The sequence below is a fragment of the Suncus etruscus genome, chromosome 2 (genome assembly GCF_024139225.1).
Source record: "Suncus etruscus isolate mSunEtr1 chromosome 2, mSunEtr1.pri.cur, whole genome shotgun sequence".
In the NCBI taxonomy this organism is placed as follows: Eukaryota; Metazoa; Chordata; class Mammalia; order Eulipotyphla; family Soricidae; genus Suncus; species Suncus etruscus.
Genome location: NC_064849.1, coordinates 137,486,884 through 137,507,606, shown reverse-complemented (window position 1 = coordinate 137,507,606; position 20,723 = coordinate 137,486,884). Strand labels below are relative to the sequence as shown.

At 39.2% G+C, this 20,723-nt stretch overlaps 1 protein-coding gene and 1 non-coding gene across 2 annotated transcripts in view; one reads left to right on the top strand and one right to left on the bottom strand.

The window, feature by feature from the left end:
- RASGRF2 (Ras protein specific guanine nucleotide releasing factor 2) overlaps positions 1-20,723 on the bottom strand; it is a 265,084-nt gene that overhangs the window by 96,389 nt on the left and 147,972 nt on the right. The window contains exons 13-16 of the mRNA XM_049766039.1: positions 17,749-17,831; positions 11,604-11,852; positions 9,848-10,236; positions 640-765 (exon numbers count right to left, since the gene is read on the bottom strand). Of these exons, the coding sequence (XP_049621996.1) occupies positions 640-765; positions 9,848-10,236; positions 11,604-11,852; positions 17,749-17,831 (847 nt within the window). The remainder of the gene's footprint in view (positions 1-639; positions 766-9,847; positions 10,237-11,603; positions 11,853-17,748; positions 17,832-20,723) is intronic.
- LOC126002418 (U7 small nuclear RNA) lies at positions 5,769-5,830 on the top strand. Its single transcript, XR_007493129.1, has one exon. It is a non-coding gene; the product is annotated as a U7 small nuclear RNA (small nuclear RNA).

Sequence of the window (20,723 nt, the reverse complement as noted above, 5' to 3'; positions counted from 1 at the left end):
GTCATATATATAACAGAAAATAGCACACTTCATTTTTTAGGGGGTGAGTGGGCTATACCCAGCAGTAATCAGGAATCACTGCTGGCAGTGGTTGGGAAATAATGTGCAGTCTAAGGATAAAATCCAGACTTGTTACCTATAAATCATGTACTCTATAACTCCTACATACATATCTTTTAAAAAATATGTTGTTTAGGTAAACATTGTTACAACAAAGGTTGTTTGCAAGCAAGGCAAGCACATAACCTCTGTATTATCTCTCCGACCACCAAGTGGCATATTTATTTATTAGCTATTTTTTCCACTACCTAGCCCTAGAACAATGTTATCTGTTTCAAGTTTTTGTTTGTTTGTTTGTTTGTTTTTGGCCATACCCAGTGGTGCTCAGGAGTTATTCGTGGCTCTATGCTCAGGAATTACTCCTGCCAGTGTTTGAAGTATCATATGGGATGCCAGGGATCAAATCCAACTTGGCCTGTGCAAGAAAGACACTGTACTATCTCTACTACTCCTCAAATTAATTTTTGTAACTGAGACTAGGCAACATCTTGGGAATGAAGGAGTAAGGCAAGCAAAAAGTTCAGAACTAGAAATTATCATACACTTTCCTCTCTTTTGAAGCCCTTTCAGGGTCCTTACCTCCAGGCTGTCGGTAGCGAAGATGCCGAGGTGTGGAAGGAGACCTACAGGGTGAAAGGTCTGTGGTATCTGCCACCGCTGTGCTTTCCACTGAGGCTCGGTCTGCTGGTGTAGACTCCAATACTGCTACTCAAAAACATGAAATAATTTAATGTCCAAACCACGAATTCAAGATTTCCTTCTCAGTATCATGCATGCAAACACAAGAGTTTATGAAGAATCTCCTATGAGTCTACATCTTATATATTTTCTAACAGGAAAAAAGGTTTCACTAGACACAGTGGTCCTCAGAGGACTATATGTGGTGCCAAAGATGGTACTGGGGTTGTCAACATGCCAAGCAAGTATCTTGCTTTCTGTCCTATCTCTCCATCTCTTTTAAACCCATTAGTAGGCTTTACTAAGAGCTGAGTCATTCCTCCTAGAAAATCTCACTAAATCTAAATATGGATCTTCTTTAACTCTGTCATCTATAGTCCGCTGAGACTGACCTCTACACAATTTCTTTGTCCAGTGCATCAGTAGACATTACAGAAGACTAGGGATCAAAACCAATTTCAACACTAACTTTTGACTTTACTAATTCTTTTTTTTTTTTTTTTTGGTTTTTGGTTTTTGGGCCACACCCGGTAACGCTCAGGGGTTACTCCTGGCTATGCGCTCAGAAGTCGCTCCTGGCTTGGGGGACCATATGGGACACCGGGGGATCGAACCGCGGTCCGTCCAACGCTAGCGCAGGCAAAGCAGGCACCTTACCTTTAGCGCCACGGCCCGGCCCAGACTTTACTAATTCTTAACTGGAGCTGTTCTCTTAAGCCAAATGATGCAAAATCTCTCCAGATAGGGCCCCTCTCCAAAAAGCTCCTAAGACATATAAAAATCTAGAGGACCTAACTTCCTCAAAATGAGAGCATTAGCTAGATGTGATGTTTTAACTTGATATTTATATTGATGGATGTTAAACGGGTATTTCAATTCTTCACTTCCACTAGCCATATTTCATTGTAGTGATCACAGCATAGAAATAGTCCACTGTCATTCTCCTAAATATTCTATTGGATAATATCTATTTATGGCTGTGGAAAGGAGGCAAGTAGAAATTTTGACCATAAACAACTGGGAGACTTTAAGTTCATTTGAGCTTCTTCCCTGCAGCTAGCATCCTATAAAGAAAAGACATTTTCTGTTAAAATCAGACTCCTACTAATGACAAAGATGCATCCATATACCCCCATAACTGGCTTATCTACCAGGAAAAACTACAATTATAAGCATATTATGTCTAAGGAATGACACTAAAACTTTCTGTAAATTTCCAAAAGCTCTCCCATTCCTTTTATCATAGACTTTTTTTATTATCTCATAATAGTTGTGTTACCTCTGAAAATTTTATTCTTCCCGTCAGCAGAATGACTTTCAACTCCATTCCTTTTGCCATTTTATAAGATTCACTCAATAAACTTTACAAACTCTCTAATAACTTCATAAAAAGCCATATTGACACTTGCATATGTTTTATCCCCTTAAAAAGATAGCCATAATCTGTATTCTTGAAACATAAAGAGGCCAAGGAAAGCATAGTGTTGAAATCTTTCTTTGAATGACATAATTATAGTAAAGTTGGCAATGATGCAGGATACAGACCAAAAAAAACCAGTGCTTAGCTGTTAGTTTCATTATTTTCTAAATAACTCCCTCAAAATTCAGTCATGGAAGGCATCTGTTCTGCAAGAGCAAGCAGAATACCAAGTATGTATCTCTGGCTGGATGCAACCATTCACACTTCAAAAGCAATGAGAAAAAATTTCATTTGTAATTATACTAAATTCAAAAGACTTCCCAGTTGAAAAATCTGAACAGATCCCATGTGACCAGGAAAAGCCAAGGAATCAAAGACTAACAGAGAGAAGATATCAAGCCAGCATGATGGTGGCTTCCAGGGTGGGGGTAAGAGGTGGGGAAAGCATTTTCTTCTGGCATGCTCACTTTCAATCAAGTTGCATGCAAACAGCTTTGCCTACAGGATGAGTAGGCAGATGTGGGCTCAAAACAAATGCTAAAATTGGAAGCACTCTCAGCCCACAGGCAGACAATTTTCAAACTAAGTACATAGAAACAGACACCAATGATATGGGTCACACAACAATGCTTAGGCTAGGTGGCACAGCCATGGACCAAGAACACACTGATTGGTTAAAGTGTTATCCAATAAATAGAGCGACCGGTCTTGGATCTTTCCTATCTGCCTTCCATTGCTTTGCTCTTTGTTGAGAATATACTATTGGGTGGCAATTGCATGGAAACCAGGATGATTTTTTGCACTATTTTTTTTTTAAGAAAAATGTAGAATATTAAGAGGTGAGGTCTACCTGCTAGGGAAGAATAAAAAATATTGGTAGGAGGTGAGAACAATAAGAGATTTGCAGATTAGGCTGGAGGAAAGAATCATCATTGATTTTTTTTCCTTAAGATGTTCATAGTCCATGAAATTTTCCTATATGTGAATGTACATGGAATTTGAGAGAGATAGACACAGACTAGTCTTACTCATCTATGAGTTTTAAGAAAAATCGTAATAATGCCCAGAGACAATAGAGATGAGAGCCAAAAGGACTGGCTCACAATATGAAGCTCACCACAAAGAGCAACAAGTGCAGATGTAGACTCAAAACAAATATTAGGGAAATAACTACACTAACAATTATCATGACAATTTTAATGAGTGAGAGAAGTAGAATGCCTATCTTGAGTACTGGCAGGGGTTGGAAGGGGGTGGGGCTTTGATGGTGGGATTGTTGCACTGATGAAGGGGGGTGTTCTGTTTATGATTGAAACCCAACTACAATCATGCTTGTAATCATCGAATCTAAATAAAAATTTTATATTTAAAAATAAAATTTCTTGGGCCGGGTAGGTGGCGCTGGAGGTAAGGTGTCTGCCTTGCAAGCGCTAGCCAAGGAAGGACCTCGGTTCGATCCCCCGGCGTCCCATATGGTCCACCCAAGCCAGGGGCGATTTCTGAGCACATAGCCAGGAGTAACCCCTGAGCGTCAAACGGGTGTGGCCCAAAAACCAAAAAAAAAAAAAAAAAATAAAAAAAAAAAATAAAATTTCTTAATATCAGTAAAAAAAAAAAAAAAGAAAAAGATGTTCATAGTCTCTGATGGGTATTTCTCAACTTTTGTTATTTCCCTTCATGTCATTGAACATGTTCTTGCCAGGAAATAACACAGGGTCAGTATTATAGCTGCATTGACAATAAACTGGACAAAATGTCAGTGACATTTTTCTATTTTTTTTCTTTTTGGGCCATACCCAGCAGTGTTCAGGAGTGACTCCTGGTTCCGCACTTAGGAATTACTCTGGGTGGGGTGGGGGATGCCATATGGCATAGGGTGCAAGGCAAGCACCCTACTGCTGTACTACTCGCTAGCATTTTTCAAGGAGAGTACCCTGAAACTATTGAGCTGAATTGTGGTTTGCAATGAGAGAGAATGCTGACCTCAGATTGGACCTAATGAGCTAAGCCAGTATTATGCAATGAGTTGGTATGGGTTGGGTCTTAAAGTGAAAAACAAAAAATGTATAAACTCTTGGCACAAGATCCTTATTCAACTGTTTGCCAACTGCTTTAAGTGTTAACATTATGCAAAGCACATGCAAACATCTTTCAAATTAAAGACAGATCAACATCTTCCTTTTCTTTGCCTCTTTGGAATTTGAAAGACTAGACAGTGGCGCTAAAAGAGCAACACTTTGGCCCTCCACAGCCTGCATGAATACAAACATACACATACATGCAGAGACCTACACACAGCTTTTACAGATATCCTCAATGCTGTTGCATGCTACTCCACCCCATCACCACATATATACAAATACTCATTGAAACTGAAAGCACAGACAAGCCAAAGAAAAAGTTTCATCCATGACTTTCCTAGGACTATTCAGGACTAATGTTGTCCAAACAGTGTAAAATAAAAAAAAAATTTTTAAATTCTATAACTCCTTGGCTTAGCCTCTTTAGAAAATCACCAAAGAGCAATTAGACACCATATTAACTCTTAAGTTTCCTACTTATGGTGCTTCGATTGTGAAAATTCATGCTCTCAGGTCTCTGTAGCAAGACAAGATGTGTCTGCACACGAATCTAGTCTCATTTTCCACATGAATTATAAAATTTTATTATATGCAGACCCAAAATCAAGGTGATTCCAAAACTGCACACAGAAATCAGTGTCCCCTTACCACTCCCTAGATCTGAAAAATCTTAATTTTCTTGTTGATCATGTCTGCATTGAGTTTATTTTGAAATACTATTGTGCCATGTGGCTATTTAAACTACTACTTCAGCTACTTTTTGAGCAAGATGAGAGGCAAATATATTAAAAATAACTTAAAGACAACTACAGAAAACAAAAAAAAAATGAAGATGCAAAGTGGCAAGGAACAAAGTGCTTAATGTAAATGGCCCCGGATCACCAAGGGTGGATCCTTTCCAGGACAGGCTTTTCAGCTGCTACATATTATATAGCAATGATTCCCCCTCTGTACAACATGTGTAGCAGCAGGTGAGAGTCTTTATTTTATTTATTTATTTATTTATTTATTTATTTGTTTGTTTGTTTGTTTGGTTTGGGGGCCACACCCGGCAGCACTCTGGGGTCACTCCTGGCTCTGGGCTCAGAAAGCACTCCTGGCAGGCTCAGGATTATATGGAATGACAGGAATTGAACCTAGATCCGTCCCAGGTCAGTCGCATGCAAGGTAAATGCTCTACTGCTGTGCTACCTCTCTGGCCCCTAGATAGTCTTTTTTAGATACCACCTCTGTAAGTTTACAGAGTTCTTTCCACTTACCTTAATTTCTTTGATTTAATTTTCCAGTTTGTTCCAGCTATGAGGGATAAAAATTCTCATTTGTATCACCTCTTCTAGGAAGTAGGCCTAATGGTTTTATGACATGGCATTACACCATCACACACTCTGGGCTTGGGTTATGAAAACCAGAACATATATGTGATGACCAATGCTGAAGCATCTATGTGGAACAAGCAAAAGTAGAGAATCAAATATGGTGGGCAATAAGCAACTTGATTGAGAACACCTAAAACTATGAAGGTATTTAATTAGTGTTACAGCTCTTTTAGAATTTATCCAGCAGGCCTTCTGGTGTCCACCAGAAGCCCCCCCCCCCCAAAAAAAAGAAAGTATTTAATTGTAATATAGAAAGAGAGTTCTCCTTTGATTATATGTTTAGGAAAAGAATTTAATATTTTAGGGCCAGGAAGGTAGTAGAGGGGCGTATGATCTGGATTTGTTACCTAGCATTATACACTACATTTCTCCAACACCACAAGGTACACCCCCACTCTTGCCCTCAAAATGCTATGGTGGTCCTGATGATTTCAGGTACCTTAGGATCCAAGCAGCACCTTTTTTTTTCTTTTTTCTTTTCTTTTATTTTTTATTTATTTTATTTTTTGGTTTTTGGGCCACACCCGGTGACGCTCAGAGGTTCCTCCTAGCTGTGTTCAGAAATCCTTCCTGACTTGGAGGACCATACTGGACACCGGGGGATAGAACCGCGGTCTGTGCTAGGCTAGCATGGGCAAGGCAGATGTCTTACTGCTTGCACCACTGCTCCGGCCCCAAGCACCCATTTTTAGATTCTAGTATTAAACTGCTGTCTGGTTAACAAATATAATCAAGAGTGGTCTATAGCCACCTGAGCACCATTTATGGAAAAACCCCCATCAAATGAATATTAGTACTATGAGGCCTTTGTAAAATTAAAATGTAATCTCTGGGCAATTATAATAAAGATTTTCATTTCCTATACTTTAGAATGGGCATGATCAAAAGCAAAGAGTAAGTGATGACAAAGATGCAACACAAACACACACCCACACACACAAATCTGGAATATAATGTTTTGGTGGAGACACAGAATGACATAGCATCTGTGGGAAGCAGTATGGAGGTTCAGAGAAAAAAATTAAGTATAACTACCCCATAATCAAGGAGCCTTACTTCTGAAGTATAGTTAAAAGAGTAGAAAGCAGGTTCTTTTCTTTGGGGGGGGGCACACCCGTTTGACGCTCAGGGGTTCCTCCTGGCTATGTGCTCAGAAATTGCCCCTGGCTTGAGGAGACCATATGGGACACAGGGGGATCAAACCATGGTCTGTCCTACGCTAGCGCTTGCAAGGCAGACACCTTACCTCTAGTGCCACCTCGCCAGCCCCAGAAAGCAGGATCTTAAGGCAATATTAATACGTCTACACCAGACATCTTTTTCAACATCTATTCCTTTTACAACACTTGATCTTAGAATAAAATTTTATCTCCATATAACTAGTATAAGAGATTAGAGCACCACTTTATTTATCAGCATAAAGACATACAATGACTTTTAAATAGATGTTTTTATGGGAATAAAAATATTAGAAGCCATTTTAGGGCAATAATCTCCTCTTAATTTATGTTTTCTTGATAAAAATTAAAATAAAATAGATGTTTTTATGCTCTTGCCCATCCCTAGGTAGGAGCAATCAAACCAAAACCCTTGAGCATGAAAAGCTGGACACTAAAATGCATATTTTCTAATTGTCTCCTAACTTGAAGAGGACAAGATCCAGGCTTATCTCAAGGTCTTTCATCTCATATCTGCTGCAGCTTAACAAAAGTGGAGCATGTGGGAGCTTTCATGATATATGGGAATCTCTGATACTTCCCAGGGCATCCTGTCTAGAGGGGAGCTCAGAGGTTAGTCTAAGTCATCCTTCTCCAAGGATCTCCAGGTACCTAGGTGCTTAATGGAAACAAGATGCACTTGTCAGCTTGTGCACTGCCTCATTATTCCCAAGTAGAGTCTATCATGATTCTGCAGAAACTTGTTGTTCTAATGACTTTTTAATTATCTTCCTCCTTTCCTTTTTCTTAGTTGCTGCCTTGTCAATTTAAAGAATTTCTTAGTTAAAACTGGTACTTCTTTTGATAATGACAACCACTCGAGTTAAAATTCCATTAAGTACTTCACTGAGGAAGCCTATTTAAATGATATGAACTAGAAAATATATAGAAGCTTCAAGAAGGTAGAAAAACAGGTATCTTTGCTTCCATCTGAGTGATCCTCCTTAAAATTGGAATACTAACTTACTGCTCATCTTTATGTTATCAATAAATAAATAAGTTCCAATATAGAAAATCTTCCCCCAAAATAAAATTTGCTTGCTATTTTACTTGTCAATTTTTTTTCATCACAGGAACACAAGATTATAACAGTGCAAGTCGCCTTCCCTTGTTCCTACTTTGTATCATTAAGCTGAGGAAGAAAGGTCATGTGCAATGGGACACTAATAATTCATCCCTTTAACAAAAAAAAATTACTTTCTGTACCTACCTTCTCACTGCTGCTAGGCATGATGAGTGGTTCAAAAGCTTTGGAAAGCAATATAGACACTGGGGCAGGAGAGACAGTACAGCAGGTGGAGCATTTGCCTTAAACTTGGCTGATTTATGTTCAGTCCCCAGCATCCCATTTGATCCCAAGAACTACCAGGAATAATTCTTAAGTGCAGAGCAGGAAAATCCCCTAGAATCTCCAGGTATGGCCCAAACCAACCAAATCCAAACAAAAATAATAATAATGTAAATACTCAAAATTCTAAAATTAAGCTTTCATATGACAGTAATTTTTCTTCAGGACTTCAGAGCATCTCTACCCTCTGGACCAAAAATTCTATTTAGAAAAGACATTTTGTTCTTCTATGTTCATTTCAGCACTGTTTACAATAGCCAAAGTCTGGAAATAATCCAACTGTCCAAAAATAAGTTAAAAAAAAAGGTACATATGCATAGTGTAATACTACTCGGCTGTAAAAATAAATAAACAAAAGATAAAATAGTGCAATTTACCTCTACTGCAGGTTCCAAGCTGGGTGAAGTCATCCAGAAAAAAGAGACAAATACAGAATGATCTCTCTCACATGTGTGGGGGTGGGGTGGGTGGGGTTATGCTGAAGAATAATAAGGAAATAGCAAATGGAAAATGACCAAAGGCAACAGAAACTGTAAACTGGTCTACAAAACTGAGTTTACTAGGGAAACTGTGGTGGTGGTGGTGGAGGGAGGTTATAGGTGAAGACTGACACAATGGTGGAGAGCAGCAGTCTAGTAGAAGGTATGGAGTTGGAATTGTATATTCATGGAATCTGTCATTAATAGTAGTTAAATCATGGTGACAAATAAAATTTAAATAACAGCAACAACCAACTCCCTTCCAGCTACTGGCTATGGCACTGAGAATACAGAGGTAGCAAGACTGGTAAATGACTGATCTCTTGGAGCATATATATAAGGACAGACTCTCCATAAAAAAGAACTAGTTCTAAGACTATGGCAGAAGTGGCTAATATATTTTTTGAGACCCTTCAAAAGAAATCCCTCTGCCTGGAGCCTTATCAGTGACAAAGCATGAGTAGAGAAGAGGATGAAGTCTCAGAAGATCTAACTATAAGCCTATGGAGAAAAAAATTTTTTTCTACTTGTAATGGGAAATAATTAGAGAATTTAATCAGAAAACCCAATGGGCAAACTCACGTTAAAAACAAAAATCTAGTCTGTGTCATGGACAATGAATACTAACTGAAATAAATGTCTTTGAGAGTTGGAGGAAGCCATCTCACCAAACACACAACACATGGGCCCCCTGAGCACCACCTGGCCCAATTACCTCTCCCCATACAAAAGAAATAGGTGCCTTTCTTTTTTTATTTTTCCATTGCACTTAATAGAATCGGAGAGTTGCCTTAGTGACTAGACTGAAGACATCATTTTAATGCTCCTAGGGTAGGCTATTCTCAGCCTGAGAGGCTAAAAGCAATCTTGCTCTTTAAAGTAGACACTGGATGACAAGTTCTAAGGCTTCATTCCACTCGTGGTTGGGGATGCATCCAGCCAAACAGCCTAAGTTATATGACGCAAAGAATTTTCTAGCAATGCCATTTCTATGATGCTATTCTACAGTGAGAGACCTGACTATAATTAGGCTCTTACTACAGAATGGCAGGAATTTTCTTTTCCAACCAGCCATTTACTGTCTTTACAGAAGTAAAAAAGTTAGAAAGAAAGAACTTTCCAGAGTTCCAGAGAACTGAAGTAGAAGTAGATAAAAGGCAAGGACAGGGTGTGGAGTTTGCTTACTACCTCTTTGAATGCTTCGTTTCAGCTTGTTGCATAGGTCCACACGAGGGTTATCCACTTGCTCTTCCAGAGACCCTGGGCTTTGTTCTGGAGAAGATGGGCCTCGGTGAAGGTCCGAGGGTACTCTGCCCACATGGGGCGGCGGGGAGGCAGCAGGGCTGTGAGTAGCGGTAGGGCTGCTGGATGCGGAGGAGGAAGTCAGCTCCAAGGCGCCTATCCGTGAGTTCAACGGGGACGTTAAAGACAGCTTTCTGGTCCTCACAGGAGAGGATGTCCGAGACACTGCCATTGAGGGTGGGGAAGAGGATTTTCGGCACAAATGTGGGGGTTTTCCATCCATCAAATGTTCACCCCTGTTGTTCTGGCTGGTAGCAAAAAATAATTCCAATGACCTAAGATAAGAACAAAAGCTATTAACAATGGCACCCAATGAGCACATCCATTGACATCATTCAAAAGCATGTTCCCTGTATCCAAGGCCAAGATAGCAGTGCACTACTGTTGCTGGATGTGCCTTCAGTTACATGCCACCTGCAAACCACATATTCACCAAAGGAGCACAGACACATAGGAAACCTCTCCTAATCTTTGCTACTAAACTGTGGTCCAAAGACCAGCAGCAGAGATCAGATAGAACAGGAGTTAAAATGCTTGCCTGGAATACAGCCAACTTCAGTTCAAACCCCCAAACTGCCAGGAGGAGCCTGTGAACACTGCTGGTGTAGATAAAAAACTAAAACGCAGAAAAAGCATATAACAAAAAAGTCTAGTAGAAATGCTACCATTAAGACTTACTAAAAATCAGAGCCTGCAATTTACAAAAAGACCAGACCCTGTGGTAATCCTTATAGATATTAATTAGAAATACAGGACTGGAAAAACAATTCAGGCATTAAGGCACTTGCCTTGCACCTGGCTGACCAGAGTTCAATCCTGGCCACCACATATGGTCTCTTAGCACTGCCAGAAATGATCTCCAATCTCAGAGCCAGACATAAGCTCTGAGTACCACTAGGTATGGCCCCAAAGCAGAACAAAAAAAAAATGAAAGAGGAAGGAAGGAGGGAAGGAAGGAAGGAAGGAAGGAAGGAAGGAAGGAAGGAAGGAAGGAAGGAAGGAAGGAAGGAAGGAAGGAAGGAAGGAAGGGAGGGAGGGAAGGAGGGAGGGAGGGAGGGAGGGAGGGAGGGAGGGAGGGAGGGAAGGAGGGAGGGAGGGAAGGAGGGAGAGAGGGAGGGAGTGAGGGAGGGAGGGAGTGAGGGAGGGAGTGAGGGAGGGAGGGAGTGAGGAATGAAGGAAGGGAGGGAGAAGGGAGGGAGGAAGGAAAGAAGGAAGGAAGGGAGGGATGGAGGGAGGAAGGAAGGAAGGGTAGGAGGGAGGGAGGGTGAAATGGGGGAGGAAAGAGGGAGGGAGGGAGGGAGGGAGGAAGAAAGGAAAGAAAAAATCCACTGAATCAGACTCTGCAATTTAACAAGAACCCCCTACTAATTCTTACACATATAAAGTTAGAAAGGCACAAAAGTTAAAAAAATAAAAATATTGGGAAAATAAAAAATAAGTCTAAAAAAGCAATCAAATTAACTTCCAAATAAGCTCAGTGCAAACAAAGGCCATTTGAAGACCTCAGGAGTCTCAACTTCCACTATGCTTCTACTTACTACCTCTCCATTGACAAGTCACAGCCTAATGAACAGCTCCAGAGTGGATTTGCCCAGGCAGATTCATAGGGACAAGGAGGATGATAATGTCTCAACAGGCCTACCTGACAGGAATAGAGGTAAAGGGCCTCTTGTATATGTCAGAGAGCTTTGCGAGCACCACTGCTGCTGTGGTGAAAATGCGATAGGTGTGCAGGAAGGTGTTGAGGAAATCGATGCTCAGAAAGCGCAGGTCTGTCAGCCGCTCCAGAAGGCGTTCCACACTGGCATATCGGATCTGCGGTACTTTGCAGGAGTTGAGTGTTTTACTGAAGCAAATATCAATGTCGTCCTTGTGAAGGCGAGCATCAGACCTATATAGAAAGCAGAAACATGAGGACACACCAAGGCTAGGACACAGAGTGAACATATGCCCAGGGATGCACTGCTCAGTCACTTAATAAAGCTGCTCTAATATTCCACCCACAGTCAGGCAAGGCTGTGGAAATCCTAAACACTCTGATGGAGGAAGGTCAGAATAAATGGTAGAGACTAGAATGAAAATTCATTTTATTCTGTTCATTTTATTCTGTAGATTCTTTCTGGTAGGGAAGAAAAATGATTTCATTCTTCCCTTAAGAATTTGTGGCTGTGATATGGTAATAAATGGCAGGTTAACAAAGGACAGATGAAAGTTGATGAACAAATTTACCGCATGTATGTGAGGGCTATATACCTCAGGAAGAGATGAGGCATTCCCAGGATGCCATAAAAGTCGGACTAAAATACTGTCCTCAAGGACAAAAAAGAGAATTTCAGGCTTTTTTTTTTTAGGAGATATTAAATAATTTGTTGTGTAGAGGGAGAGTGTTCCCAAGTGGTGCTCAGGAAGACTAGAGACTCCTTGGTGATCCTTGGCCAACAATAAAGCAAATACAAGTTTACCTAGTGTTGCTTGTCTCTGCAGTACTGAGGATTACCAGAGCTACCCCAGCAGTGTTGAGGGCTGCAACTAGAAATGTTGGAGGGACCCTGTGGTGTCAGGGATAGACCATGTGTCAAAAATACACCAGGCGGGGGCCGGAGAGATAGCATGGAGGTAAGGCGTTTGCCTTTCATGCAGGAGGTCATCGGTTCGAATCCCGGCATCCCATATGGTCCCCCGTGCCTGCCAGGAGCAATTTCTGAGCCTGGAGCCAGGAATAACCCCTGAGCACTGCCGGGTGTGACCCAAAAACCACAAAAAAAAAAAAAAAATACACCAGGCATGCTCCCTAATTGCTGTACTACACATCCCAGCCATGAAATTAAATAATTTCTAAGAAATATTAATGGACCCTTAGACAGATGGGAAAGATGATGGCTTGTGACAGCTTGTCAGGGTGGTGTGTCAATTTCAAGCTTCTACTCCTGTGAAATGTGCCAATCTTTCCTATAGATAAGATACCTGGGAAAGAGATTTATGACAAACAAGTTTCTCAGGAAAATCTGTTTTTACATAAAAGGTTTGAGAAAGTTCTCTTAGGTTGGTTGAGGCTGATAGGGGTCTAACAATTCAGTGTCCATGTCCAGTAGTGCTCAAGGGCCACCAGGTCTTGCACATGGTAGTGCTAGAGTGGGGGGTGGAACATGAGATCCCAGAGATGGAACTCAGGGTCTCATGAATTCAAGTGACCTACCTACCTAGTCCTGCATTTGCTGCTTTTCATAAGCCTCTACCTTAGAACAAGAATGCTCAAGTGGATTATTTGAGCATGGCATATTCTGTTACTTGACTGCTCTCTCTAATTCATATGTTTTATTAAGAATAAGATGCCCTTCAACAGACAAATGGCTAAAGAAACTGTGGTACATATACACAATGGAATATTATGCAGCTGTCAGGAGAGATGAAGTCATGAAATTTTCCTATACATGGATGTACATGGAATCTATCATGCTGAGTGAAATAAGTCAGAGGGAGAGAGAGGCGCAGAATAGTCTCACTCATCTATGGGTTTTAAGAAAAATAAAAGTCATTTTTGCAACAATCCTGAGACAATGAGAGGATGTCTGGAACTTCCAGCTCACTTCATGAAGCTCACCACAAAGAGTGGTGAGTGCAGTTATAGAAATAACTACACAGAGAACTACCATAATCATGTGAATGAATGAGGGAACTGGAAAGCCTGTCTTTAGTACAGGTGGGTGTGGGGTGGGATGGAGGGAGATTTGGGAATTGGTGGTGGGAATGTTGCACTGGTGAAGGGGGTGTTCTTTACATGACTGAAACCTAATCACAATCATATGTGTAATCAAGATGTTTAAATAAAGAAAAAAGAAAAAATAGAAAAGTAAGGCCTATACAGAACTGGAGAATCTGTAGGTCAGGGCAATAATCTGGTTTTTTGGGAGATAGGGCAAAAATGTGATGTCTCTTAGAAAAGTAAAGCAGAATTAAAAATAAAAATCACGGTTAAAATTGAAATAAAAAAAAGAATATGAAGTCAAAAGATCTACTTAGGAGGGGAACTGCTTATGCTCTTAAGCCAGAATATTAGAAATATGGTTAAAAATTAATGTGTTGAAGGGCACAGGAATAGTTCAGAGGGTAGGTTGCTTTATTTCTATATTGTCATCTAGTTTGAACCACAGCATAGATTATGATCCCCTGAGCATCTTCAGGAATAATCCCTGAGCACAAATACAAGAGTAAGTCCTGAACACTGTTGGCTACAGTCCCCACTTCTGCCAAGAAAAAAAGTTAATGGGTGGAAAGAAGAGATAGGTCAACAAGCAGAGCACATACTTTGGGAAACTACATTGAAATTTCTTGTACCACACATTTTCCAAGACAAGAGCATTCCCCAGCAATGAGCTGGGGAAGAGTTTCTGAGCACTGCTAGGTATGGCCCTAAAACAAACAATAAAACTAATGGGTGTCAGTCTCCCAATGGAAAAGAAAGAGTTAGACACAAATATCAGTACTACTATCGTCATTTTTTCTATGATAATTTGTAACTTTCTTAAAAAGTAAATGTTTTATAGGATGAGGGAGAAAGAATTGAGGAAAGGGGAAGTGAGCAAAGGAAGGAGAGAAGAGACCCATGAAGAAAAAAAGGAGCAATGCTCTAGCCCAAGCTGGAATGAGTGTGTCCTACATTGAAGGTCACAGTTGAACCCTCAGAGTGGAGGGATGTACTTGACCCCCATTTCTAAATTTGTACTTCCCCTTTTTCTTAATTAAACTAATACATTGTATTATTTTTCCCTAAAACTGATTTTTAGACTATCACTTTGATTTTTTTATATTTTATATTTTTATATGATATATTTTTATATATTTTATATTATATATTTTTATATTTTATATTGATAACTATGCCTATTTTTGTCATTTCCTTTCCATACTTTAATACAGTTTACTCTGTCATTCTTGTTTTGTTTTTGTTTTCGTTTTCGTTTTTTGGGGTCACACCCGGAGGCGCTCAGGGTTACTCCTGGCTTGGTGCTCAGAAATCGCTTCTGGCAGGCTCAGGGGACGATATGGGATGCCGGGATTCGAACCACTGACCTTCTGCGTGCCAGGCAAACACCCTACTTCCATGCTATCTCTCCGGCCCCACTATGTCATTCTTATTCTAATTTCTTGAACATGTTTAACTCATGGCATTCTTTTAAGCTTATTAGGGGACTTAAAGACATCCTTTTTTTTTTGTTTGACTACAGCTGAATCCATATACTGTGCAAGATGTTATGTATTCATTATGTTTCTAACATACTGAAATGTTAAAAAAAATGTCTTAATAAAAAGAAAGTGATGAATGAAATGTAGGCGGTGAATCATTCCAGAGATTCTCCTCAAACACAGGGTATGGTGTTTCATTTTTCTATTCTGCAGTCTTCCTATTTGGAGACTCCTCATGCTTCTCATCTCACCCACACAGAAGGCTCTTGCAGTGGAACTCAGGACAGCCTTTCCTGGTGGATTGAGCCCAAAATGGGAGAAAGATCCCTCAGCATCCCTAGTGACCTTTGGTTGTGCTCACAGTACTCAGCCTCAGATACACATCAATTACAAAAGGTAAATGAGGCCAGGGGAGAGGCAGCCTCCAGAGGAGCAAATGTTTGGAGGCAAAGGCTGAAATTAAGTAGGGTTCCAGAAAAGGAGAGTTCAGACTAGTCCAGCCTGAAGTCTTCAAGGTGCCTTCTGAGAGTTCTTGCTCCCCTTGTGGGGAGCATCTTAAAATCGAGTACGAATGGACAAAGTCCTAGATTTCACGGCCTGATTAAAGGATCCTTGCAGGGCCAGAGACATTTGGTGAGGCAACTGCTGGCCAACAATCAATGGGCTTGTTGTGAGTATCCTTCATTAGTCCTTTTCAACTCTTTGAGGAGATTTTTTTTGGGGGGGGTTTTGGTTTTTGGGCCACACCCAGTGACACTCAGGGGTCGCTCCTGGCTTGGGGGACCATATGGGACTCCGACGCCGGGGGATCGAACCGCGGTCCGTCCTAGGCTAGCGCAGGCAAGGCAGACACCTTACATCCAGCGCCACCGCGCCGGCCCCTGAGGAGTTTTAAATTATATTTTTATTTCCTTTTGGGTAAAAAAAAAGTGGATCAAGAACTTTTTTAACTTACTCATGGAAACCTCTCATCTGAGCATGCTCACTGCAAGAGGAAAAATAGTATGTCCTAGCCTGAAAGTGCGTTTCAAGGAGCAGCTCTGCTGCCCTTGCTGAAGCACAGGCCCCAGAGACCTGGGCCTGTCAGAAATATTAACTGAGCTCAAAATATCTAAGTGAGGAGCCAGAACAATAGTACAGTGGGTAAGGTATTTGCCTTGCAGGAACCCAGGTTCTATCTCTGGCACTCCATATGGTTCCCTAAGCACTGCTCCTGAGAGTAGAGCCAGAAGTAAATATGCCTGAGGATGTGGCCAAAACAACAACAACAAAATACCCAAGTGAATCTTTAGAGATTCTTGAAACTAAGGAGAGCTCTTCTCACTGTGATTTTCAACCCACTATACTTTCCTCTTAAATCATTTTCTCATTTGAAAAGGAGACCTTAGAATGATTTATCCATTCTCTACAAGATAGCTAAATTAGTTTATACATATTCTCCCACTGGAAACTGCCATTTTCTAATCTAGTATCTCTAATATTAAAACAATATATATTTATATAGCTATAGATATACCCACACACAATATAAAGCATAAAATAATAAATAAGTAAAGCATAAAATAAATTAAATAACACTTAAAGGACATTTGTAATCTACTAAATGTCATGATGTTGCATGGTAACCACAGTTTGAGTTTTGAATATTTAGACTATAATCATTTTAATAAAACTATTAGGAAGAAAAATATTGTAATCAGTAACAGATTAAAATAGATCTGACTTAACAATACTAAAGTCGTTCATACTGTGATTACACCTCTGCATTTTAATAAAGAAAATATACCACATATTATTTAAGTTTCCTTTATTATATTTGAAGGGATTTTCATTCCCTAAGCAACTCTCAAGAAAGATACAATGCATTACTTGTAATAAAAATTCCTTTTGGATAAACATCTAAAAAGTGATCCTGAGAAAAACAAACTCAAATTACCAATTAGAATTAGTAATTTTAAAAGAAAGTGAAAATCATTAAAGTGATCCTGCGAGGGGTCAGAGCAATAATACAGCTGGAAGGATGCATGTGGCCATCCTGGGTTTGATTCCCAGCACCCAATATGGTCCTCCAAGCACACAAGGAGTGACGCCAGAGTGCAGATCCAGAAGAAAACACTGAACACATGGTGTGCTCCCCATAAATATCCAAAAACAAATAAAAATAAAGTGATTTTACATCTATTACAACCTAATTTATTTTCTTTGGGTGGGCACACCTAGTAATTCTTTTTTTTTTGGGGGGGGGGGTGCAAGATAGATACTGGTGTGGCTCAAGTATCAAACCATTGCTAGTCACTAGCAATGTACTTAATACTGTACTTAATACTGTACTCTTTCCAGCTTAGATAAAAATGTATCCTACACATCTGGCTGTAACAATACAAATTTTTACAATAAACTTAAAATTTAAATAAGTTTTTGTTCCAAGTGGAGGCGTATATAACAGTATAAAAAACTTTCTACATACTGTGAGTCAATAAACTATAAATCTGCTGAAAAAAACACTTTTGAAAATCTTATTACCTACAATGGCAAATTAGGATTTTACATATTCTGCCAATTTTATCTTGAATAAAAGTAAGAGAAAAGATTATTGAACTTACTTAATCATATGTGGCACAGAAACTTTGGAATTCTCTTCAAATACTATAGTCATTAAACCATTACATCGTATATTGTCCACACACTGCAAAATGAAAAATACACAATTATATCTCACAGTGATCTAAAATGCATTTATTTAACTAATAAAACAAAAACAGAAAAACAATTGTAATGCACTTTTTTATTGCAATTACAAAAACAATTCGATTTCTCACCTATATGTTCACATGGACAATACCAACATAAGTAGATTATCAGGGAAATTACATGAATATATACAATGACCAAACATCAAAATTGTGTACCAACTTTATCCTAGGCAAATATCTGATAAGATAGAGGGGAACTGTATTTTCTTGAAATGTACTTTGAAGAGGGGCTGGAGCAGTGGCGCAAGCTGTAAGGCATCTGCCTTGCTCGTGCTAGCCTAGAATGGACCACAGTTTAATCCCCCAGTGTTCCATATGGTCCCCCAAGCCAGGAGCGATTTCTAAACACATAGCCAGAAGTAACCCCTGAGCGTCAACAGGAGTGCCCAAAAAACAAAAAAACTGAAAAAAAAAAAAAAAGATGTATTTCGAAGAAATCTGACCACAATTTTACCAGGTCACAATTTTCTGGTAGTATAATACTATATAGAGAGTAATGGCAATTGTTCTTCCATATTTATTTTCTGTCAGCAAGATTTGCTATGGGGCATTCAGAATAGAAATGGTAATGTGAGTAGATACTACTGTAGTTAAGGTAAATGCCTTGCATAGGGCCACCTGATTTTTATATATAATGCTGCTTGTGGTCCCCCAATATGGAATTATCTCTTACCATAGAGTCATGGGTGTGGCCCCAAAATTGAAAACCAAGAAAAGAAAAAAAAATAAAAAGAAATAATGTTGGGAGCCAGAGTGGTGGTGCAAGCAGTAAGGCGTCTGCTTTGAGCACAGTAGCCTAGGACAGACCTCGGTTCAATCCCCCCGGCATCCCATATGATCCCCCAAGCCAGGAGCGATTTCTGAGCACATACCCAGGAGTAACCCCGAGCGACACAGGGTGTGGCTAAAAAACAAAACAAAACAAAACAAAACAAAGAATATTGGTTTCATGTCTGTTCCCAGTTGGTTTGTTTGGAGATAGGTCTTTTTGCCAATATGTTCTCATATTTTATTAATAATTTCTATTGACATTATGTTGATATATTGGTGATATAGTTTCTCCTGTTTCTAACATGTATAAATTTCCATTATTATTCTTTTTTCTTTTTAAGATAATACAGAAAATTTTGATAATCTTCTTTGACTTATTTATATGTATCTACAACTTATCAATAAATTCTTTGCAAGTACTCTGGATTTGACAGGATTTCTTTTGGGGGGTTGATTGTTTATTTTTGTGAGGATTATTTTTATTGTTGTTGTTATTTTGGGGGCCATGGCAAGTGATGCTCAGGACTTAGACCTGATCTCATTTCCTTAAGGAAAAAAGTCACTTATTACTCCTTTTGTAAGTACTTCTTGCTCTTGAGACTAATATTCAATCTAAATTCATTTCCAAGGACTAGGAAGATAGATAGCTCAATGGGCTTGATTCTTGATACTGGATGGTCCCACAAGCATCTCCAGTTGACAGCGTAACTTCTAGAATCACTGAATATGAGCAGTGCCAACCAAATATCGCCAGGAGTGGCCCCAGAACTACCAAACACTTTGTGGGAAACTATTCTCAAAAAATAAATAATAAAATTATCTCCAAACTTTTATATTTTCAGTTTATAATCTTTCTGACCCAACTTTAACTTCCTTTATTATTTCTGTCAACTAGAGATTTTCTTTTCTACCTGTAAATATTTTCAAAATATTAAATGTACTTATTATACTGATTCTATGTGTTAAACATTTCTGGTTTTAGTTAGAGAAGGTCTGAATTAGCTCAGTCTTCTACCTTGTCAGACTTGGAATTGAGATAAATGCCTTATACTCAAAAGAGATTTATATGACCACTTTCAAATATTTCATTAGCTAATGTCAGATCTCATTTGTAAACTTTTCTGATTTATTATGAGAAGCACTAAAATTATTTTCAATAGAAAAATTTATTTTCAAATTTTAAGAAAATAAAACATACATGCAATTAAACTATGCTGAAAGACCACATAATAAAGTTATATTCTATCTGAATAAAATGCCTTTGACAACTGATACATAGTCTTTAATTATACACAGATGTGTATATATTTACATGTATAAAATATATTATACCTTATTTCTAATATACAAGTAAATTTTTGAGGTTTGTGGTTAAGGAAATGGTTGGTTCATATCTGATGGGTCATATCCAGTGCTGCTCAAGGGCTACTCTTGACTCTGTGCTCATGGATTCCTCCTGGAGGTACTTAGAGAACCATTTGTGGTGTTAGGGATCCAATCAGGGTCAACCATGTGCAAAATAATCACCTTAACCCTTGTCTTATGTCTCATTATATCATTTCTTTATCTGAAAGGTAATTTGGGGAAATTTTATAGTCTGTATTTTACAAGGCTATTAAATAATGGTTTCTCCTGCACATAATTCCAACATCATACATGTCACCAGTGTACCCCCATGTTCTCCCAAGAACCCCAAGGCCCTTCCCTTTCAAGCCTTCACATGAATTATGTGAATGAGTTCTCCCATTATGTTGCCTTTGGAACTTTGTTGCTATTGTTTTCAAGACCATATATGTCTATGAACCTGAGTTCACAACTTTTTTATATGAATGAACACCCCCAATCACTATCTGTTGGAACTTCTTTACTTTACATCCACTTCCCCACACCTTCTCTATTAACATCAGTTGTTCCATGAGAGTACAAGAGTTTGCTTTTGTTTAGCTTTGTTTTCTTCCCTTGCTTTGAGTTTTTCTATCCTGTATAAGAATGAAATGGTCTTTCTTTTTCTAACTTATTTTAACACCAACCCCCATCAATTCTATCCATGTTGT